General features: G+C 41.2%; 1 protein-coding gene across 2 annotated transcripts in view; it reads left to right on the top strand.

The window, feature by feature from the left end:
• CYP7B1 (cytochrome P450 family 7 subfamily B member 1) overlaps positions 1-20,067 on the top strand; it is a 263,377-nt gene extending 243,310 nt beyond the window's left edge. For both annotated transcript variants that reach the window (XM_068234795.1, XM_068234794.1), the window contains 2 exons: positions 2,043-2,221; positions 18,137-20,067. In XM_068234795.1, the coding sequence (XP_068090896.1) occupies positions 2,043-2,221; positions 18,137-18,436 (479 nt within the window). In that variant the 3' untranslated portion in view covers positions 18,437-20,067. The remainder of the gene's footprint in view (positions 1-2,042; positions 2,222-18,136) is intronic.
• Positions 20,068-21,006: the final 939 nt, after the last annotated feature.

The following is a 21,006-nucleotide window of genomic DNA, read 5'->3' as shown; positions in this document are numbered from 1 at the left end:
ACAATAGTAAGCAGTGAGTTTACATGCGGTAATGCAGCACAATATGCATAGGGCTTGATTCACTAAACGCAGCTGTTTTTGCCTGAAAATTTGCGATTGTGCGCACAAATTTGCGATCACGCGCAAACACAAAAACAAGCGTGGCTGTTAAACGAGTTATCTAGTTTGGCGAATCAAGCCCATAGTGTGGTCTCACCCTGTGGATTTTCACACCAGCCTTACTAATGTTTTAGGGCTCGTTTCCACTACGCGTTGTATGCGTTTTTTCACGCGAAAACGCGTGCGGTTTTAACCATGTCAATGCCAGTAAGCATAAACATGGCGTTTTAAGCGAAAACGCACAGAAAATCGCAAGCCTTTACCGCTTGCGATTTTCCTATTAATTACATTACAGACGAATCGCGTGCATGTGTGGTGAGCGAATTCTGATGGGTCTGCTGTGCAGATTTTTTCTGCACAACAAACCGCACAGAAAGTGGAAACAGGCCCATTTACTGTAATGGGTTATGCGAATCTGAGTGCAGAAAACGCATGCAGATTCGCTGTAGTGGAAACGGGCCCTTATAAAAATAAAAAATCAGCAATGGCAGCCTTCACGCTTGTACTTTTTATGTTGGTTAACACCGGCTTACATTAGCACCCCTTGATTAAAGCATCTACTATTCCTTTATGTGAGCATAACTAAAATCTATTACAAAATAAGGACAATGTTCAGGCATTGTATTAAAGAAATAAACATTATTTCAGCATGTCAATTCCTTATCTCATCCTGAGTACTGCCTGGAGCATGCGGGGTGGGACAGTAACGCGATCAAGGTTCCCATAGGTTTGTATCAGAGATGGAATTAAGATGTAATGGGGCCCTAGGCAAGGTAGTAGATTTTGGGCCCCCTTGTAGTCCTTTTTGGTAAGCTGTAGTGGAGAGAGGTCAAAGAAAGTGGCAAGTGGCCCCCTTGACACCCACTAGGCCCCAATCACCTGCTTAGGTTGCCTGGTGTATGATCCTACTCTCGTTTGTATTGCACCTTTCAGTAAAAATCTAGAGGCAGTGGCATGATTGATATTAGTTAAGATTGGTGGTGAACTCTTGGCTAATATCTAACGGCATAAAATGTTAGGATGGGTAGAAAATTTATAGCAATAAAAATATTGATTGTTTACTTGATCTATCATAAATTTTATGGTACACGGCCAGCATACGTTACAATTACAAAAACTGTTACAAAAAAAACAAAACAGAAACTGTCAGCTGTCAAGCTGAATTGACTAGCTGAACAGGCTAAAATTGTGTGAATTATCCCTCTTCTGGGCATAGAACTGACATCCCCAACAGCATGGTAACTACCATGTAAGCAAAATGCAGACATCAGGCATAAGCTAGGGCAGTGATCTGCAAACTTGGCTCTCCAGCTGTTAAGAAACTACAAGTCCCACAATGTATTTGCCTTTATGAATCATGACTGTGGCTGTCAAGACTCCTGCAATGCATTGTGGGATTTGTAGTTCCTTAACAGCTGGTTAACAGCTGGAGAGCCAAGTTTGCAGATCACTGAGCTAGGGGAAAGAAATACCATTGATACTATGCTGTCATAAGCTAATCTGCTGCACTTCAATTTATTTGGAATCGGCAATAAGGAAAGGTTTGCTTTAATACTGTCATGGTTACCAGGAAAAGATTTCTTCTTTTTTTATATAAGGTATTCAAAATACTGTCTGGCTGCATATTGTCAGTTTATCATGTTCTTTTGAATGTCCTTTCACAAGCTAGATCAATATTATGTTGTATTGCATCTCTAGAGCCCTGTGACAGTGTCAAATCTTCTGACCGCTATTATAATGTATTTATGATCACATATAAAAAAGTGATTTGAAAATCTTTATGGGATTTCCTGCAGAGAATAAATGCTTCCTGTGTGCTGTGTTTGTAGCTTTAATGCAGAGAACGCACTCGTGTTAATGAGCCCGGTGGGCCTCTCTAAGCAATTGCAGTATATCCTCTAAGCACAGCGTAACATCACAGTCCTGCTTTCTCTTCCCCTCAGGTAGCGCGATCAGTGAGTCCCTGCGTCTGTGCTCAGCATCCATGAATATTCGCTTAGTCCAGGAAGACTTTCAGCTGGAGCTGGAGGATGACCAGACAGTGAATCTCAGGAAAGGTGATTTTGTGGCCCTGTATCCTCCAACGCTGCACAGAGACCCCGAGGTGTTTGAAGATCCTGAGGTAAATTATCCTACTGAGCTTGTCATTGGTCTCCGGGCGCAGTGTGCTTACAGTAGCTCTCATTTCTCTAATGCTACTCTTTCTTCTGGAAGTAATCTGCCTACTTTCACTCATGGCTGTTTGTAGGCCCTGCAGGTGAAAGGCCTCATGGCTTCAAGTGAATACCATAAAGAGAGAGAGAGAGAGGAATGAAATAAAATGCTGGTCCTTTCAGAAGCATTGACAGTTGCACACTGAATACCAAAAACTTGAGGCTAAATGTGTGCTGTCTCTGTCACTAGATCATTTTATAGCTATGGAAGTAATAGGTGCTGGCTTAAACTGTAAGTAATGACCAGCGTTTATGTACCCTAAGAACATGCAGTCTCTTTCCAAAATATTCACAATTTCTTGCAGGTTTGTGACAATTTTTTCAAAGAAATCACATCAGATAATTCTATTGTAATCTAGTATATGAAGTAAATTAAAAACTAGTTGATGTCAAAGGCAGAGAAAAACGAAATGCTTCAGTTTGGTGCCATAATATGCAGGGGTTAAAGCGGACCTGAACTCAGAACCTCCTCTCTGCTCGAAACGATAAGCATCAGCATAATAACCTTTAAAGAAAAAAAATCCTAAATTGCTGTCACATCACCCGGCAGACCTGAATGGTTTTGAACTAGTCCATCATTTCCTGGAGGATTCTAAGGGTTTGTTTTTTTTCTTTCTTTGCAAACCACATACTGAATGGCAGCAGCCAAAATAGTATGCAAATGAGTTTTTTTTAATTGCTAGCGATTCTAAAATTGCCGTAAAAACGCTTGTGTAATGAAATCCTATGTGAATGTTCTTACATCTTTTTTTTTTTTTTCCTATCGCAAACACGGCACCATTTTGTGGGCAATTGTACTTCAATGCACGGTTTAGAAAAAATCGCAAATCACTTTAAAAGTGCTTTGAACAGCAATTTTGTGAGCGTTTTTCAAGCAAATTTGCTTTAAAAGACATTCAGTTGCACACGTGCAAAACGAAAAAAATTGCAAAACGAAAACCCTTACAAAATTGCTTGCAAAAATGCCTAGGTGACAGTGACATAAAAAAGTAAGTGTGTGCAAAAAAATGAGTTGTGCGATTCTCGCATGTAGTAAGTGTGAACCCAGCCTCAATGATTAATACTCTGAGTACCCAGCAACTGAAAATTAAACTTGTATTGGAAGACACTTGAGTCATTGTAGATTGCAAAGTGTAAGTAGTAGCTTTTGAACAATGGCAGTGCAGAGAATCTGACTACTATCAAGGATCTGCGTAAAAGGCTGTTGAGGCAGCCTACCAGAGAGTGATCTCGGAGCAAGGGGCGGTGTAATACTGTATGCAGGCTGGTAATGCAGTATGTTCCGAAGCATTCCTTTCTTACCTACGCTATTTGTTTTGTAAAACAAGACACCATTTAGCCTCAGTAGGTCCTTGAAGTCCATGAAACCTGATTGGAAATAAGCTACTGTGTAGGCTCTGGCCTCTGCATTAAAGAAATACTATCAAAGTTTTACTAATTTCTGGCAACAGCATGAATCAATATGCCAACAACAGTAAGAATGAACACAGTATATGTTTCTTCTGTGCAGTGTTGTTGTTTTTCTATCTACCTTACCGATGGTGTCCCCTTAAGAAACTGATGGCGATGGATAATGGACAAGCTCATTATTGAGGTGATTCCTCTTTTTGAGTGTGGCAGTAGAATCTCCTATTGTGTGGCTCCCCCACACCAGAGCGCGTTATACAGCGCGTGTGCCGCCGAACTAAGGTGCTATGAAGAGCGAGAGACAACCGCTCTCGCTCCTAATCTGTCCCTCATTGTGAAAGTAACTTCCATGTGCGAGGAGCCTCTTCTTCATTGGTTGTTTGCTGTTGCCAAGCAATGGCAAACGAATGAGCCGGAGGAGGGCGCGTCATTGCTCCGAAAGGAGACAAATATGAAGCCGAAGGAGGGCGTGTCAAAATCCCCTTCAGTAATCTGCTGGCCGCATTCTCCTCACAGTAGCCTGTGGAATCCTCTCCACAGAGACTACTTGCTGCTGTGCCCGCCCCCTGCCTACCGCCCACATTTAAATTCTAATAAAGTCCTCCTCTTCGGCTCCTTTCGGAGCAATGACGCGCCCTCCTCCAGCTCATTCGTTTGCCGTTGCTTAGCAATGGCAAACAGCCAATGAAGCAGAGGCTCCTTGCACATGGAAGTTACTTTCATGAGGTGCAGATTAGGAGCGAGAGCGGTTGTCTCTCGTTCTTCATAGCACCTTAGTTTGGTGGGGCACGCACTGTATAACACGCTCTGGTGTGGGGGAGCCTCACAATAGGAGATTCTACTGCAGTGCCACACTCAAAAAGAAGAATCACCTCAATAATGAGCTCGTCCATTATCCATCGCCGTTAGTTTCTTAAGGGGACGCCGTCGGTAAGGCAGATAGAAAAAAATAAAACCTGCACAGAAGAAACATATACTGTGTTCATTCTTACTGTTGTTGGCATATTGATTCATGCTGTTGCCAGAAATTAGTACAACTTTGATAGTATTCCTTTAAGGCTACTTCTACATATCATAAAACAAGTGTAGCCACCATGACCCCCCCCCCCCCACCCACCCCCACTACCACTACTACTGTCTCCATTAAGACAGGGATCAATGGTAATTTTAACTCCTAAATGGGCACTGCTGATTAACATACTAAGGTTGCCATAATATCCTAGCAAGGAATGGCAGGCACAGTTTATATAATGGTTTTGATTTGGTCTGTATTAATTGTTGTAACTCTTCTGGATTTCCAGGACAATATTCCAACCTGGAATGTTCTAGGCTTCACACAGACAGTATAACAGGCTACAAACTGTACGTCTCTAAAGATTTATAGGAAGAATTTGTTCTGTGAGTTGAGTAAGTTTTGAGCCAGTGAGATGTATCTGGCCTGGTAATAATACATACTGTATATAGCTTATAGACTTTCTTTGTATCTTTTGTATCTAATTTATCAAATTGTCTTTGGTGTCTGTGAAGCCAATTTTTGTAGGCTACAGACTTCCTATTCATAAGGGGGAGGGAGGCTGCCTAGCCTTAGCTACCAAAATTTTACTTTCATTCCTTTTCAGTAGATTTCCCTAATAGTGGAAGTCTGCTTCTCCAAAATAGGCAATTGATCCTTTTATAAAAACACTAGAAGGACTAGTGCTAATATATGTATCATAGACTTTGAGATAAGGGCTACACAGATAGTTATCTTCTTACAGTGACTGGTAATTTATCATTCTTGACTGCTGGGTCCAGTGACCTGTATAGACACCTACAGAGTGTTTATAAACATTCACAAATGTATTGTACAGCAGTGGTCCCCAAGCAGGGGCTCGGAAAACACATTTTTAGCTACCTGTGACTCATGAGGCGCAGAGCAGCTTTACATCTGGTACTTAGCACATATTTATCTCAACACCTGCTGCATTTAACAGTTTCCATCACTCTTCGACCTCAGCACAGGATGCAAAATTGACATCATTTCATTAAAATATTGATATTGATTGTCCTCTTCCTCCTTCTACGTGTTTTTTTTTTTTTTGTCTAATTCTTCATTATCTTTACAATCATTATTGTTAGCGTGAAACTAATTCATACCATACAAATACCAAGTGAGAGTACATAACATGTTAAATAAAAGACTGCTCTGATTGTTGGGGCACTACGGAGGGAGGGTGAGGTGTTTCACTCCTGTGCTGTCAAAAAAATACATGATAGTAGTGAACTACTAGCAGGTCCATCTCTTTATTGCACTATAGGGATCAAAAATGCCAAAGGAAAATAGAATGCATACCTCCCAACTTTTTGAGATCAGAAAGACGTACACATAAGCCACACCCCTAGCCACGCCCCTGGCACACATCTAGTCATGCACACCATAAAGATTTTGTAAGAAAAATATGTTGTTTTATCATTTCAAACCACACTGGTTCTTTGTATCTTGGTTCATTTTCCTTCATATTAACAATTACAAATAATAAGTATATCAATTTAAGGGTGGGAATAAAGTTTAGAGTCAGTTAAACAACATTTTCCAGTAGAAAAATATGAGGAACTATGAGAAAGGCAGTAACAAGACACCATGATCTACAATCTGATCTGTTCTAGTAGACATTTCCTCACTTGTACAAAACAATATGTTCTTTATTAGAAATGAAAGATTTACTATGTAGGAAAATACAGTATGTCAAGGTGAAAATTCCTCACTTTTATTTAAATACTAATTACTGTTTCGATTAGAGCATGTTTATAAGGCTAGACGTTATACTATTGTGTCCTCAAGCAACAGTGGCGTAGCTAAGGGGCTGTGGGCCCCAATGCAAGTTTTACATTGGGGCCCTGTCCACACTACTCAAGAAATGCCCCTGGGGAAGACACACCAGCATCAACCAGTTATGGGAATTTCTTTTGGCTTTCCTGAAGGAACAGAAACATCTAGGCAAGTTAGTGAATACAAGTGCAATGATTTTAAGAAACACCTTTAAATTTTACATTTCATGCTGAAATAATCAAGAGCAGTCATTTTGGCTGAAAAGGGCTTTTTCTGATCTGTGACATTCCACTTTCCCCACATATTATCCACACATTCTATGGATAGCATAGGTGTATTGATTGGGAGAGGAGTGGAGTATCAAAGTTTGCACTTCAGGGGACACTGGAAAGCTGCAATATTTCACACAGGCAGTGTAAAAACTGGAATATACTGTTCTGTGGATTATTATATTGTTTAAAACATAGTTTCATTAATACATAGGGTGTAGTTTGGTGCCCTGTACACTAGAGGGCACCTCATGGCTTTGCCTTGATGGCTTGTTGCCAGAAACAGCCCTGTGTCAGACAAAGAAAAGTATGCGTGAAGCTTAAAGTGAACCTCCGGACTAAAAATCCACTCAGCAGAACTGAAAAGGCTTGGTGTTTTTTTAACAGTTTCACAGCATCAGAACTTTGTTTTTCTTACCAAAGCATCATTTTTAGCAGCATTTTTAGCTAAGCTCCACCCATCAAAGAAAAAAAGCCCAGGCTTTTTTTCCCTGATGCTGTGCAGAGCATGATGGGATTTCCTATGTTGTTGTTCACGTTGCCTAGCAACTGGGAGAGGTGCTCAGGACACAGGACAGTTGGAACTGTGTCTCATGCTCCCTGTCACCTCCTTTCAACCAAAAAGATGGCTGCCATCATGAAATCAAACATTTGCCTGTTCTTTTAAAACAGTGTGAGTAAGAGATTATATTACCTATCTATTTTAATTAACATAACTAATGTAACTTAATGACAGTATGTTTTTTAGGCTGGAGTTCCTCTTTAAACCAGCAGGGTCAGGCAGGAAAAAATTGCATGTATTAGTAGCAGTGGCGTAACTTAGGAGCTCTGGGCCCTAGTGCGAGTTTTAGATTGGGCTCCCTCAAGCCCCATATACATATGATGTGAAGCACCAAAACCTGTCAAGGATAGCTGCAGTGTCATAGGGGTGTAAGCAGGGAGGGATTAACAGTCTAGTAATGGTTACAACTAAGTTAAAGCACTTATAAAGGTGATTATTACCAGCTTAGCACCAATAAAAAGCTAATAAAGCGGTTAAATGGGGGCTCTCTTATCCAGGGGCTCTGGTGCGGTCACTTCCTCTGCATCCCCTATTGCTATGCCACTGATTAGTAGATAAATACTTGATCTACTTACATAACACATGTATTGTACTGTCCATATTTTGATTTCAGTGAATTTTATATATTAAATAAAAAAAAAAAGTTCCATGCATTTTCCATCTTCACTGCCTCTGACTGAAGCCAATCCTGATGTAATTTCTTCCCTTACTCTTTTTTTTCTCATCTGCCTGAAATGGTGTATGCCTGGCCTGGCCTGCCCTCCTTCCCACTGAGCTCTGTATTGTACTAGAAACTGCACTCTCACATCTAGCTTGCTTGATGTGAGCACAGCATAGATCGTATTTCAGCAACTTCTGCAGAGGGTTGAGTTGTTTTTCCCTTCTCTGCCTCGTGTCACACTGAACTGCCCTCAGCCAATCAGTGAGGAGCAGGAATGTGGGAGGGGAGATAACAAGCTTCCCTCTCCCCGGCAATGTACCAGAAAGGAGCAAAGCTGACTGAGATTAGATTAATTGCTGCAGAAACTTTTATGATTACATTGGGATGCTTGCAATGCAGGGCCAGGGTGTAGGCTACACCAAAAATTGGATTATTTGACTTTAAACATATTTTTTATTTTAAATGTCTTTATCATGATCATATCCTTGCATGCTCATCAAGTGGATGTCAAAACATATTTAACCTGACTTACTTATGTTCATCTGGGGTGTTAGTTTTAAACCATCTTCTGGGTTATATCTAGTCATAGAGGGGTTGGCTAATTCTACGTATGAGGAACCTGAATCTTTACTATGGATTGCTTTGTCCCGGACTGCAAACTCTAGCTACAGTTTTTAATAAATCTAGGCCAGGGTGTTATGATCACTTGTACTCTCCAACAATTTCCAGCTCCAGAGAACTAGACTAAATCTGGTCCTTTGAATATGATGGTTTCATTACATTAGATGATTCCCCCCCTTTCCCTCTCATAAAAGAGTCTGATAACTGCACAGCACTAATCCAGGTCTGGTGATGGCAACCCTTTACTGGGGATTATTTTTAGGAATCAGGAAACTTGGGCACCTAGGGCTGATGGACTACTTGGGCTCCCCACTGGCACTAATGCAAAATGTAGGCTATTGGGCACGAAAGAAGACATTTGGGCGCATGAATAATAGCGGGTGCTGGACCCCTCCAACCTAAATTTTTCATTTTGAGAATTAGTGATTAGATAAAAAATTTTGAAAAGTTTTGAAATTCATTTTGAGAATTAGAATATAGCAAATTATCGTTTTGAACGTTATCTTACAAATGTATCGATTTTTGTATTGATTTTATTTACAGTGCTAGGGGTCAGGAAGGGGGTTTTAGGGTTAGGCACACCAGGGGGGGTCTTAGGATTAGGTACCACCAGGGGGGTCTTGGGGTTAGGCACCACCAGGGGGTTCTTAGGGATAGGCACCACCAGGGGGTTCTTAGGGTTAGGCACCACCAGGGGGTTCTTAGGGATAGGTACCACCAGGGAGGTCTTAGGGTTAGGCATCGGTAGAGAGAGTGCTCTGTGTGAGAGTAGAGCTAGGTGTAGTTGTAGTAAAATATTGGTAATATTTACCAATGCTTTACTATGCTTATCACGACTGTAACTCTATTTTCACTTTCATTGTTATAGATGATATTACCGTTATTAACTTATTTATTATTCTATGTTAGATAAAGAGGAAAAAAACTATTCAAATATTGTTATAGACAGTATCTTACAATTTCAGCTTTACCCAGAGCCCTTTTTTCCTGGCAACCCTTATTTGATGTACGCTTATTTTTAGGTCTCCTAATTTCAAAGCTGATAATTCATACAATGCTAAGTTACAACTGTGTAAATCTCACTGTGTAGTTACAGAAAAATATATTATATAACCATTGGCAGTAAACCAATTTTCTTTTGTATATTTGTACAATATACTGTTAGGTGATTAAACCTCAGTTCTAGCAAAATCTGTAGCGAATGTAAGAAAGAAGCTTATCAAGATTCATACATCTGTCACTGTGACGGAACTGTTGTAGAGTAGGATTGTTTGCTTGGGCTCGCTGCAACTTGCTGTGTTTTGCACATAGAAGTCACGCATACAGAGCAAAACTTCAGGGTACATCCCAAGCCAAAACGCTTTATGGTCATTGCAAAGATTCCCAGAAATGTGATTCCCGCTTGTGTGAGCACCTTTTTAGAGAGACGCACCAGAAGATTTTAATAAATGTTCCTTTGTAATAGGCAGATTACATAACCATCTGCTGTATCTCTCACTGAGCTCTTCCCAGTTCTATGAAACAATGATGATATTGGCATGATATTTACTGACATCTGATAGTGGAGGGAGGGGGAGGGGAATGTAACACATAACTGACCACCTATTTAACTGCATTGTTTTAATGGTTTTAAGATTGGGTGGGTTTTTAGATTGGGAAGATCTCTATGGGAAAGTCAACTAGGTCGATTGCCTACAGAGAATCTGTCATTATTATTTACATTAAAAACATGACAAAAATAAATGCACAATGTGTGTAACAGAGAATAGATAACCTAAAATCGCACAAGTGACACAGGTGATTGTTTGGTAACTGATCAGACAGATTATTTCAGCACTTTCCTGTCAGAGTCAAATTTGTCAGAGACAATTTCCAACGGGTCCGATCTCATTTTTGTACAGAAGTGAGGTAAATCGTTCAGAAAAAACGATTGGAAATCAGATCCAGGCAGTGTACCAGGCATTAGGCTCACCACACACTATAAAATCTTGCACGTTCAATCGTACCACTTTCATGTAGCACAAAAGCTTATCAATACAATTCTGTCAAAGTATTTTCAATCTGTTGCCCTTATGATACACAGATTTGGTAAATCTGTACAACCAAAATGGTATGCTGTTTGTTAAGCCTACCTGAAATTCTCATTCTCATTTACAAAGTTGGGAACACAAGACTTACCTTGGAGACTTTGTTAACGCTTTCCAGTACTAATAGTTTTGGCATGGTTCTGCATTAAGCAGTGAAGAAGTGGTTCCTATGCCTGTAAGTTTTTGTTGCCACTGAACAGTATCTCATTCCTGATTTTGTAAGCTAGAAGATGAAGTGAGCAGGATGAGAGGGGTCAGAGGCAATCATGGTCGCTCTTTTTCTGAACCTGCTTGTGTAAAGATCCTACAGGGGAAAAAAAGTATTACTTTTTTGGGGCTACCCCCTTCTTTTAGAGGCAAGCCTATTTATGTATGTTTTATCCAGCTTACATTATCCATTCCACACATCACATCTTGGGTTGCCTCCTCCCTCCCAGTAATATCCCACACTAACCCCCTCTACTTGGGGTGTTGGCCATGTATGTTTGTTCCTTGGAACCCTTACACCCCTTTTTCTTTTCCTGGAGAGTGACCTACATTGACTAAGACCAAAGAACCCGCATGAGGACGGGCTTTCCTCACCAGCCGTTACACTGTGGTTGCTGGTCTTGCAACCTATCCTTGTGAGTATTCTGCACATACTGTTGTTGAGTGTCCCATAGCCTTAACGTGCTACACTATCAGGGGCTACTGGTGTCACTGCCTTATTTTTTGTCTCCTTTGGTAGGTCATTGGACTCCATTGGTACAACTCCCTCTAAGCTACAGCCAGTTATTCTTTTTGCTGAACGTATGATGCACTGCAGTCTCTCCTTTTCTTGTACGGAGCATGAGCCAAACCAGACAGTCATAGGTGATGTCATGATAAATTTGAGGATCCTAGTATAGAACTGCACCATTCGGTTTTGTGGTGGGCCAAACTTTTGCAGCTGCCGTAGACGGCGCATCCTTTGTTTCTCTTTCTTGATAATGATGACAGTATTTTTATCCCATTTTAAGTTGTTGGAGATTATGGACCCAAGAAATTTGAATGACTTTACTTGGGTCACTGTAGATCCATTTATGATTAGGGGGAAGTGCTGGGAAGAGTTCTCTTAAAGTCTATTATCATCCAGATGGTCTTAAGAGCATTAAGTTTCAAGTTGTTGCTGCTACATGAGGAAGAATGCTGTCCCACTACATGCCTGCATGGGTCGGATTTCTGGAAAGGCCACAAAGGCCTGGGCCTTGGGTGGCTGCAGGACAAGGGGCACCTGGGACTGAAAGAGGAGAGTGAAAATGGGAAGCAATACATGAAAAAGGAAACTGATGGTCGAGGGAGCTGTCCATGAAAGAAAGCGGCTGCTGGAATGGGAGGGGCACTGCAGCACAAGAAAGGGGAGTCACAACATACTTGGCCCAGGGACGCAAAAAGTATAAATCCAGCATTGTAGGCAGACTCATTCTCATTGTATGAGGCCAACTGCTGTTGTGTCACCTGCAAACTTCTGAACCTATACAGATGGATCTGAGGAGATGCAGTCATTGGTGTACAGTGAATAAAGCTGCGGGGAAAGCACACAGCGCTGTGCTCCAGTGCTGTCAATGAGCTTGAGATAAGTTTCCCCAGCCTAACCTGCTGTCTCTGTTGGTCAAGAAGTTGGTTATTCATTTGCAGATGGGATCAGGTATGCTTAGATGAGAGAGCTTGCTGTGTAACATCTCTAAATTAAATCCATGGAGTTCTCCTGTAATTCTAACATGCAGATGCCTTTGTCCTTCCAGCCACATAATTAACTGGGATTATGATTTTGGGGAAACCAGCTGATGCAAAACACTTTGTCTGGGAAATCTTGAAGTTGTGATTTTCTCTAGGTGTTTTCCTATGCGCTGAAATAATGTAATCCATTTAGCGTTTTAGTTATACATAAATGATTTAGAATGAACCTTTAACATACATGCACTGTGTAATCAGCTATATCTGCATATTTGCAGTTTATCCTGTGAAAAGCAATGTATACTAAATTATTAACCATCTGTCAGCCTAGAATAGTCTTAAAACTGCAGTCCGTTAACCAGAACCAATGGAGTAGAATACAGCTGCCCAAGTGTACTTGCCAAGTGCCTATGCATCGCTGTTGATGTATATGTCGCCAGTAACAGACTGCAAGTTAAAGGGCATTGTTTTGAAACATTATTTTATTATTTTATTTAAATGACTCCTACTTTGAATCTTTCCATCTGGGTATACTCTACAAGATGCCTTGAGATGTGTAACTGACAACTCCACTCAGAATTAGAACCTGTGGATCAAAATAAATAAGGAGGCAATGTCCCAGAATCCTCTGAAACATTTCAGTCGTTTGGGAATGTCTTACTGATATTGGGTTTTTTTTTAGTTATACATTTTTATTCCTTTTTTTTAACTAGATAACAAAAACACATAAAAGTTTTCAGTCGATTCCAAAGACAGATGGCTGAATGCTCCAGAAGGTCAAATAGAAGAGAATACATTAAAAAATCATGAAAGCTTATAGAAATATCCAACATGCATATTGTTTAGAATTGTAAAAAACAACAGTCTTCAATTGTAAGAATAACAACAGCCCAATGATTAAAAACAGCTCAGTATTGCTATAACCAGTCTTGGATTTATAGCCATTACTATTGCTGGTTTGGGCCAATGCTGCTGCTGCTAGTGATGGGTCGTTCGCGAACGAGCCGCTCTCGCGAACGACAAGAGCCGGTTCTCAGTTTTAAAAGAGCCAATGCCTCAGCCGCCCCACACAGCTCTGGTTTGCTCTGTAATAAAGTGCGCTGAGGCATTGTGGGAGATGTAGTCCTCCTCTTGCAGCTTGTAAGAGTGTATGGGGCGGAGCAGAGCAGTAGCAGGAGGGATTGCCCCAGTCAGAGAAGCAGTCTGGAGTTGTCATGGAGAGGGGGCGGGGCTTTTACTCCGATTCTGAGTGGTGTCTAGTGATATTTAATGAAGAGCCGATTCAGAGCCGATTCAGAGCCGTAAGAGCCGGCTCTTTAATGGGAGCCGTTTCAGAAGAGCCGATTCTCTGAGAAGAGCCGGAATTCCCATCACTAGCTGCTGCACCAGGAAGAATGCTAGTGGGTGCAGGCTTTAACCCTTTCACTGCCAGCCAATTTATCCTAAACGCGAACATCTAATGCCAAGCAGTTTTTAGACATTTTGCACTCAGTTAACGTAGTGTTTTTGACAAGCTACATGACCTAAGACACATTAAATATTCTTTTTTCCGTAATGAATTGGGTTTGAACACAAAAACAATTTTGTTCTTTTTCTGGACAACATTTTGAGTTACATATGTTAAAAAAAAGTGAAATAAAAAATAAAATATTTTTCTGTTATTTTTTTTTCAAAGAATAGTTTTATTTTCTGACAAAAATGTTGCTGTTTATAAAAGCCCTGATATTGCTGAATCCAACGATACCAGATATGTATTGGTATCCCACTTTTCCTGGCCTGGAACAGGTGCGCCAGTACAGGTAGCCAGATATAGGTGCAGCCAGTATAGGTAGCCTGGAATAGGTGCGCCAGTGCAGGTAGCCAGTATAGGTAGCCAGGAATAGGTGCCCCAGTCCAGGTAGCCTGGTATAGGTGCAGCCAGTATAGGTAGCCAGGTATCGGTGCCACCAATACAGGTAGCCAGGTATAGGTGCCACCAATACAGATAGCCAGGTATAGGTGCTGCCAATACAGGTAGCCAGGTAGAGATGCAGCCAGTATAGGTATTAGGTATAGGTGCTCCCAGTATAGGTAGCAGGTATAGTTCCCCCAACATAGGTAGTAGGCATAATTTTCTTGATTCCATGTAATTTCGCATAATTTTAACACAAATGCATTGAAGTCTATAAGACAGGGGTGTCAAACTCAAATCCAAAGTGGGCTGAAATTGAGCTCTGGGACCAAGTCAGGGGCCAACCTCAATGTCTAGTGGCCACCTCTCTCCCTTATAAAGCTCCATGGTGTCTAATAGCCCCTCCATTCTCTATACAGTTCCATGGTGTCTAGTGGCCTTCCTCCATCCCCTATACAGTTCCCTGGTGCTAAGTGGTCCATCCTCCCCTCTACAGTTTCCTAGTGTATCATGGCCCCCCTTCTCCTATACAGTTCCCTGGTATCTAGTGCTTCCCCACCTTCTCTTATGGCTTCCCTGGTGATCTAGGGCTTACCCTCCAGTGCAGTTTCTCTGGTGGTCTAGAGTTGGCCAAACATAATGCAAAGTGGGGAATCCACCTGAGGGCCAAATCTGATGGCTCAAGGGCCAGATTAGGCCCACGGGCCAGAGTATGACATGTATGCTATAATGTATAAAAATGTATAAAGCGTGGTGTTCATACGTATGGCCTGTAGATAGCACTGTGATATACTGCTGTAATACTGCATGATTGCATGCAATCTATCTATACTGTTCCAGACTTGTTTATTCATTTTCCTGCATTTCAGTCTGTGTGTACTGGATGCAAAGCAAAGCATGGCTTGATGTACAGCTGCTGTATCTTGTAAATAAACCTAGCTCCACTTTATTCGAAATCAGTGATTACTAAACATCACCTATAGTTTAAGTAAAAAGACATACATATGATAGGATCTGGAAAGAAGCTCGCTGTTCAGTAAATATAATTGCAGAGGCTCCAAGCATTAAACATATAATACATGGAGACTGGTAGGTTCTTAGAGGAATGTGAATTCTGTGGAATAAATCTGTGTAAATCTCTTTTCTGCTCACTGCGTGTAAATGGCAGGCCTGTGAGCCCCTGTTGTATGTGCTGACTGTTTACAGTATTAGATGTGTCAATGTTTTTTCTCACTCACTATGCAATGACTGTAGGTAATAAGTATGCTGTAAGGTAAAGCTGTGTGCTCATTACTAGATAGCTGTCAATGATATTCACCTCTGATCTTTCACATTTTGACGCATAGCTCCCAACTGTCCCTCTATTGACGTGACAGTCCCTCTTTGGGAACCCAATCCTTCTGTCCGTCTTTCTTTCTCATTTGTACCTCTTTCAGGACTTATTTAACGATCTATGGAGATATATGTATTTTTCTATTGAAAAAATGTATGTAATTGACTCTAAACTTTACTCCAATCCTTTAAATTGATATATTTCGTATTTTTAAATGTAAATATGGGGAAAATGAACCAGGACAGAAAGGACCAGTGTGGTTTGTATTATAAAACAACATATTTTTTGTGTGAAATCTTTATGGTGACCAGGGGTGTGACAGGCGTGGTTAGAGGTTTGACAAGGGTGTGGCTTAAGTGTCCCTCTTATTTATCTCAAAAAGTTGAAAGGTATGGTCATGTGTAAAACTAACCTCAATGTTAAAAATAGGCCAAGCTAATATAATACTATATCCTACTCTATTTACAAACTACGAACTGTATTAAATGTTAATATACAGTAATTGAACAGATGTCTTTTTTCAACCAAACTATGTAATTTTTTTTAGGTTGTTTGTGGGCTCTGCTGTGCTTGGCTCCCACAAGGTTATTGTGGGAGCCAAGCACAGCAGAGCCCACAAACAACCTAAAAAAAATTACATAGTTTGGTTGAAAAAAGACATCTGTTCATCAAGTCTAACCACCAGAACAAAAACAAACACCATCCTAAACCTGCACAAATCCCAGTTGATCCAGTGGAAGGCGAAAAACCTTGCAAGGCCTTGGCCAATTAGCCTTAAAAGGGAAAAATTCCTTCCTGACTCCAGATGGCAGTCAGATAAATCCCTGGATCAACTCTCCTGGGACTTACCTAATAATTATAGCCGTGAATGCCCTTCAATGCAGGGAAAACATCCAAGCCCTCTTTAAATTTAGATATAGAATTAGATATGTTAGATCTCTGTATAGATCAGGGGTCTCAAACTCGCGGCCCGCCGGCCATTTGCGGCCCTCGATACAATATTTTGTGGCCCTCGGTGGCAAAAGCTTCCTTATAATAGTTCGCTTCAGTGCTCCCAAGTAATCCGCCGCATCCCTGCCGCTAAACGAGGGCTGCAGAGCCTCCAAATCGCCCGGGGGGCAATCCGCCGGCATTTCCTGGAAGGGGCAGAGCTTTCAGCTTCAGCTCTGCCCCTCCTGACGTCAATCGCCACACGGATCGCCGCCTCTCCCCGCCCCTCTCTGTGAAGGAAGAGTGAGAGGGGCGGGCAGAGGCGGCAAAGCGCCGCGATTGTGAAATTCCTTATGCGGCCCAGCCTCATCCTGACTTTGCCTCCTGCGGCCCCCAGGTAAAATGAGTTTGAGACCCCTGGTATAGATACTGAACAAAATGTTTTATAAGTATAGTGTATTTATGTAGCGCCAACATCTTCTGCAGTACTTCTACTTATTGTATATAGTCATGTCATCAACTGTTCCTTAGGGAAGTTCACACTCTAATGCCTTTCATAATCAGTTATTCTCTTATGTCAATTAAAAGTTTTTTGTTATTATTATTTTTAAACTGCCTCTTCCTCAAAATAGCCACCAACTTTTATCAGGTGTTTGGTTTAGAAGCGAACCAGAGGATTCTGGTCTCCCCTCTCCAAAAAAAATCTAAAGACATCCATTTGTGATAGTTTGATAATTAAAGAAAACAAAACTTGCTTCACCATTGTCTAAATTGTTCATTTACTGGGCACAATTTAAAGGGGAAAAATTAAAACAGAACAAAGAAAAGTGGAGATGCTGAATGCAGCTGCTAATCAACCAGATTGTAACCATAATCTGTATGTTTTAGAAAGTATCACTAGAACTGCCATTAGATGCCTCTGCTCTCCATTGATGAGAGGATATATTTCAGTTGAAAGTCCCTAAAAGTGACACCTAAAAATATCTTATGACTATGGAATATGAGGGACTACCTAAAGTATCCATTCAAAGTATATTCACTCATTTTACTTCTACTACATAGATTTGGTAAGATTTGTACAGTCAAAATTGTATTAATGGTCACATTTAGTGATCTATAGGAAGTCAGATGGGAATGCTGCTAGTGTACTGGTTAAGGGCCTTGGAGTCAGGACATCAGGGTTTGAATCTTGGTTCTTCCTGTTCAGTAAGCCAGCACCTATTCATTAAGGAGACCTTGGGCAAGGCTCCCTACTACTGCCCACTGAGTGTGCCCTAGTGGGCAGTAGTAGTGCCCTAGTGGCTGCAGCTCTGGTGCTTTGAGTCTGCCAGGAGAAAAGTGCAATATAAATGTTCTGTGTCTTGTCTAAGTTTATCCCACATAAGTGTACATTTTTTAAATAGTCTTTAGCCTTTAGTATTTAGTCACAGACAGTCTTGATATTCTGTCACTAACAGGAGGATTGATAAGTGTCAGACACTATAAATATATCTTTTTACTGATATTTTGTATATTTTCTGTTTTTCTATTAATATTTTACTATTTTTTTATACTTCCAGAAATACAAGTTTGATAGATTTGTAGAAGATGGAAAGGAAAAAACTACTTTTTACAAAAAGGGCAAAAAATTGAAGACTTTTCTGATGCCATTTGGTTCTGGAAGCTCTAAATGTCCTGGACGTTTCTTTGCAATCAACGAAATCAAGCACTTCCTTGCCGTTCTCCTCATGTACCTAGATATGGAAATAGCTGAAGATAAGATAGTTCATGAAGACAACAGCCGTGCAGGACTCGGAATCCTTCTGCCGGATTCTGATATTATGTTTCACTTCAGACATCGGAAACTTGACTTTTCATAACACTGTTTATTTTCGTGTTTTAATTTTATTATTTGAACAGAATTATTTAAGAAAGGCATTGCATGTAAAAAATATTGTTCAATGCAATGTATTGATACACAGTATGTGTACTCTAGCTGAGGAAGTTTATGAGCTTATCAGGGGAATTTATTTCAGTGTTTATGTTAGCACAGCGTCTGGTACAGCATTAGAAGAAATGGTTGAGGTCCATATGCTTGGGGGGTCTAGGACATGGCTATGTGTATAATATTCAGTTGCGCTACCACATGATGAAAAATATCTTGCATTTAATTACCACTAGTGTACCAATGGCCTTCTATTAGCTATGCGTGTTTAAAGGATACCTTAGTACAACTATGTAGTGCACATGCACAGAGCGATCCCTGTCGCAGGGTTTAAAGGATACCTTAGTACAACTATGTAGTGCACATGCACAGAGCGATCCCTGTCGCAGGCCCGCAATCAAGGACGCGTGTCGCCAGGCAGTGCCTGCACAGTCTTCGCAGACCCTCCCAACCAGGAAGTAGCTTCGGAGGATCAGTACAGAGTAACAAAGGGAGCCAGAGGAGAGCGGGGGAGTGGTGGGCATGAGGAGAGCCCACTTCACATGTCTGCTCCACCCATTTTTTAATTTTCTTTTGGACTAAACAATCCTTTAATCAAGATTGATTATTTATTGTGTGCATCCTCTGTTTTGTAGCAGATTTTATAGATGGCCATTGCTTTGACTACAGGAAAGTTTGGTTACAGAAGTCTTTTGAAGGTACGGGCAATGAAAACTGCATGTGTAGCCTCTTCCTAATTTTCCTTAAAACACATTGGACTCAATCCAATCGACTTTTTCTCCTAAGTTTTCTCCTAAGTAGGTAAATATCTTAATACAGTGATAAAGAAATGTCAGTGATGTCAACACACCAGCTTCTTTCTGTCCACATTAGGAATTATCCTGAAACAGACCTTCTTCAGAGGTCCAGGTCCAGGACATTCTCCATGGTCCATGACCATTCTCCTCGTTCTTTGAAGGATATTCATTCAAATTTTGCTTTGCATATGAATTTTTAAAAATGAAATGAGAATTTGTGTTGGAATGGAATCCACATGTGCCCAGCCAATAAAAGAAGCTCTTTTCTTTTCTTAAGAATTTAGCAACTTTTGGCATCTCTGAGGGGCTGACACAACTCTCAAAAAGAGGGGGGCAATGGAGGAGGGTGGTAGATCTGTTAAAAATGTAATTGCTTTGTGTGTGAAAAATACCAACACTGAATAAAAATGAGTAGAATAAAGACTAGCTAGAGAAAAGTCCATTTATAGCTGTGTAAAAAAAAATAGATAATATTTGGGCTGTGCGAATCATGATCTGATTAACACTATTATTCAGAACAGAGATGCTTGTACATATTGCATTCTTTCCTTGGCTGAGGAGTATGTACTGTACTATAGACAGGAAGAGCAAACTAGTAGACCATGTGCTGTAGGGGATTATAAAACCATTTTGGCCAAACTATTGAATGGAGCCAACTATAACGTCTCTTGTATTTTTAATGCATGTATGTATGTATGTATGATATCATGTATTTTCTTTAATGTGTGTGTGTATGATATCATGGTCCAATAAATAATTATGTAGATTTGTACATGTATTATGTGTCTCCATGTTTCATATTGTCCATTACAACACAAGTGTAACGTTTGTGGAACCTTCTCCATGATCAGCGCACAACGCGGGCGCTGACACGGCGGAAATCCTCCACAAACGTATATTTGCAGGCACCCAGCAACAGGTGCTACGCACCCGTAGAGGGAAAATTCCTGTCGGCAGATGGCGCTGGGGAGTGCAGAGGAACCAATCCTCTGTACCTCCACAGATGCCAGACAGGAATTGTACGAAGCGCAGAACGCAATCGCAAGAGAGGCGATTGCGAATGAGAACGAGCAAAGGGACAGGTTGTATATGTGTGCGCCAATCTAGTCGCCACCCCGCGACCGCGCACACACAACAGCAGGTACGAAACAGGAACGCGATCGCGAGAGGTGCGATCGCCAGACGGGACACAAGGCAGAACAGAGCAGAATACGAGGTTAGCAAAGGCACAGCAAATAATACAATGAGGAGATACGGAAAATAATAAACGCTAGCTAACCGCGAACACCGCACTCATTCGCAACAGTGCACGCGGTTATGCGCGGTCTCCACGTGATAAGCACAACAGAGACAAGCACGCCTAACTAACCATTGACAGACAAACATGAAACAGAGGACGCGACGCTTGCTTAACGGTTACCTCACCGAGCCTTCAGCAAGCGGTCGCGACAGACAAGACAGACACACGAAAAACAGGAACTAGGCAGAAAGGATCCACCGCTCTTCCGCCAGAGCAAGTGTGATCCAAGCAGGAACACAGATCAGAAAGATCCACAGCCGCTAACGCTAGCGGCTAGTGCGATCTAAACAAGACAGATCAGATGAGGTAGCTGGTAGCAACCGCTGCTCCAGCTTACACTCCAGGAACTAGATCAGAAGGATCCACAGCCGCTACCGCTAGAGGCCAGTGCGATCCAAACAAGACAGA

Source organism: Hyperolius riggenbachi, chromosome 5 (genome assembly GCF_040937935.1).
Source record: "Hyperolius riggenbachi isolate aHypRig1 chromosome 5, aHypRig1.pri, whole genome shotgun sequence".
Taxonomy (NCBI): Eukaryota; Metazoa; Chordata; class Amphibia; order Anura; family Hyperoliidae; genus Hyperolius; species Hyperolius riggenbachi.
The sequence above is the reverse complement of the archived record's forward strand: the minus strand, read 5'-3'. Positions and strand labels throughout refer to the sequence as shown.